General features: G+C 38.9%; 1 protein-coding gene across 1 annotated transcript in view; it reads left to right on the forward strand.

Moving 5' to 3' along the window:
* Positions 1–449: 449 nt before the first annotated feature.
* The window catches only part of clcn2b (chloride channel, voltage-sensitive 2b), a gene marked incomplete at its 5' end in the record, with an annotated part of 109,845 nt that continues 107,653 nt past the window's right edge, over positions 450–2,641 (forward strand). The window contains one exon of the mRNA XM_015054803.1: positions 450–513. Coding sequence (XP_014910289.1) covers positions 450–513 — 64 coding nt within the window. The remainder of the gene's footprint in view (positions 514–2,641) is intronic.

Below are 2,641 nucleotides of genomic sequence, written 5' to 3' on the forward strand. Positions count from 1 at the left end.
ATTTCTTCTCATATTCTTTCTATTTAATCTAACCACGCTTGTGCAATTTTCCACCAAAGCACCTACTGGTGTATTTGCTGTGAAGCACAATTCCAAGAATATTGACTTAGAAGTGCTGAATACCAAAGCATGCCACATTTACAGGTTTTTGTCAATAAAAAGCGTATGCATGTCCCTTTCTTTCAACCTCACAATTATGCATCACAAGGACACCAATGATAACATTATCTCTTGCCCCTGTTCTCCCCACATTGCCCCATCACTCTTTTCTGTTACCTTGTTCATTTGTTAAACTGCTGCATGTGAACAGGGCCTACATCCATCACAAAGTAATGACATTATGTACTTAACTTTTTTTCCTGCAGTGATAAAATGAAAAATGGAGTCTTGGAAAGAGGAAAAAATGCACATACCCAAGCTGTGCATTGTGAAACAATTTCATATGGTCTGTTTGTTCTCCAGGGTCAGGCTACCCGTATGTTCTGGAGGCCCCAGCCCAGGATTTTATCTCTGGTAAACAAACAACAAAATGCAATACCCCCAGGCTGCCTTCATCAACTAAAATCAAACCCTCAATTTCACCTCTCCATTACTGCAGCTGCAGTTCTACTTCGTCGATAATATGTACTAAATGGTCATTATGCGTTTCTGCACTGCTATAATGCTTTCAAACAGTTTCCAGTGCTTTGTGACGTCTTAATCCCCCCCACCATTAATAACAGAAAAAGCTCTGCAGAATCAAACTCCAGTGATTGTCTCAGAGTAATAAAGTTTCAAAACAGCTTTGTGAAACACACAACATTATACACTTACAACTTCTGGCTTCTTATTAATAAACAACCAACAGAAAAATACCCCAGTGTGCTTAACATTGCTATTTTGCTGTGTCAGTAAAGACTAATCAGCCTGGCCTTATTACTGCTCGCCTCCAGCCCTAATGTGTAGTCAGAAACAATATCTTGATATAGATGTGTGTGTTTGTGCATTTGTTTTTATTACCATGGGGGTCCCGAGCATGGGAGCACACCAACATAGAGGGGCCCGGTTGTGTTGTGGGGCCCAAAATGCTGTACCCCACATGGGAAACCACTCTAAAGCAGCGTGGGATGCTCTCCTAACATGCCTCATGCTTTTTTTTTCCCACTTGGCCCACTTGGTAGTAAAAACTAGAAAAGTGGGGACCCCCTGCTTTTTGAAGATGGTACTGCAAGTATATACACTGCAGGAAGTGTGTGTCTTTTACAGGAAGTGTGTGAGGACCCCTCACACACGTTTTGACTAAGATTCCCTGATATATATAAGCTATAACCTGAAGTTTCAGGAAGTGTTTTTTTTTTTTATAATTAATGGTGTAAAACATTATAGCAGCTCATTAATGTCTCTGTGTGTGTGTGTGTGTGTGTGTGTGTGTGTTTGTAATGCCTTGTGGGGACCATTTTCCTGACGCATATGATGTTGTGGGGACCCACTGCTCCTTGTGGGGACCGAAGCCTGGTCCCCACAATGGGAAACGCTGTTTTTGGGTCAGGGGTTAGATTTAAGACTAAGGTGTGAATTGAGTTTTGGTTGGGGTTAGGTATGTAATAGATAGGGTTAGGGTTAGGATAAGGGTAAGTTTTAGGCTATAGAAATGAATGGAAGTCGATGGAAAGTCCCCACAAAGATAGACATGCAAACGTGTGCATGTGATTGTCTGTGTATAAAAAAGGGGAACAGAATACATAGTGCTAGGCTATGCAGTAAACTAAGTGTCAATGGCTTGTTACTGCAGTCTTTGTGAAATTGGTCGTTCTCCATTAATAATATATATTTTTTTACATTTTGTTTCATTATAGCCACAAACCTCAATGTATTTCATTGGAATTTAAGTATAAGATTAACACAAAGTAGCACATTTTTATGAAGAGGAAGCTGTCTAAAACCTCAGACTGTGACTGTGTTTTCAGCCTAACTGAGTAGTACCTTTTGCTAAATCAGCTTTCTAGAGAAAACCAGCAGAATGTTTGCTGAACTATGTCTCAATCAGCTTTGCAGGTCTTGAGGCAAATTTTTGCTCATCCTTCTTTGAAAAAAATAATTATAATAACTGGACCTCAGTCAAATTGAAATCTTCATATTGAATATTTGAAAACTGTGCACATCAGTTTTCAAATCTTGTTCAGATTCTCAATTGTGTTTTAAATTGAACCTAATTGAGGTCCAGTTTAAAACATAATTTTTAAACTGGAGGCATTCTAATTCAGCAACATAACCCTGGATGTAAGTTTTGGGCTATTGTTTTGCTGGTGGGTGAACCTCTGGGGTTTGTGGTTTTACCTTCCCAAGGTTTGAGCAATTCCTGTTTCAGCACAGTTTGATAAAAGGAACTGATAGTTGGCATGTTGCAGGAGAACTTGATATCATGCTGACGAGATAATTAAGCCATTGCTTAATTCAAGACCAGAAGAATAATACATTTCTTGCTCTGATTCCCAATCCAACCTTTTTTAGTTTTGCAGCTCTTTTAGTTTGAACTGCTTCTTTTTTTACTTGCACTTGGTTAATTTAAAATCTGATGCAACTCAGATGGGACACTGTTTGTAAAAATCCTGAAAATAACATGACAACTTATGAAAAATCTTTAACGTGTGTGTGTGTGTGT

This window comes from Poecilia latipinna, unplaced genomic scaffold (genome assembly GCF_001443285.1).
Source record: "Poecilia latipinna isolate Pla-1442-1.1 unplaced genomic scaffold, P_latipinna-1.0 Scaffold1279, whole genome shotgun sequence".
Classification (NCBI taxonomy): domain Eukaryota; kingdom Metazoa; phylum Chordata; class Actinopteri; order Cyprinodontiformes; family Poeciliidae; genus Poecilia; species Poecilia latipinna.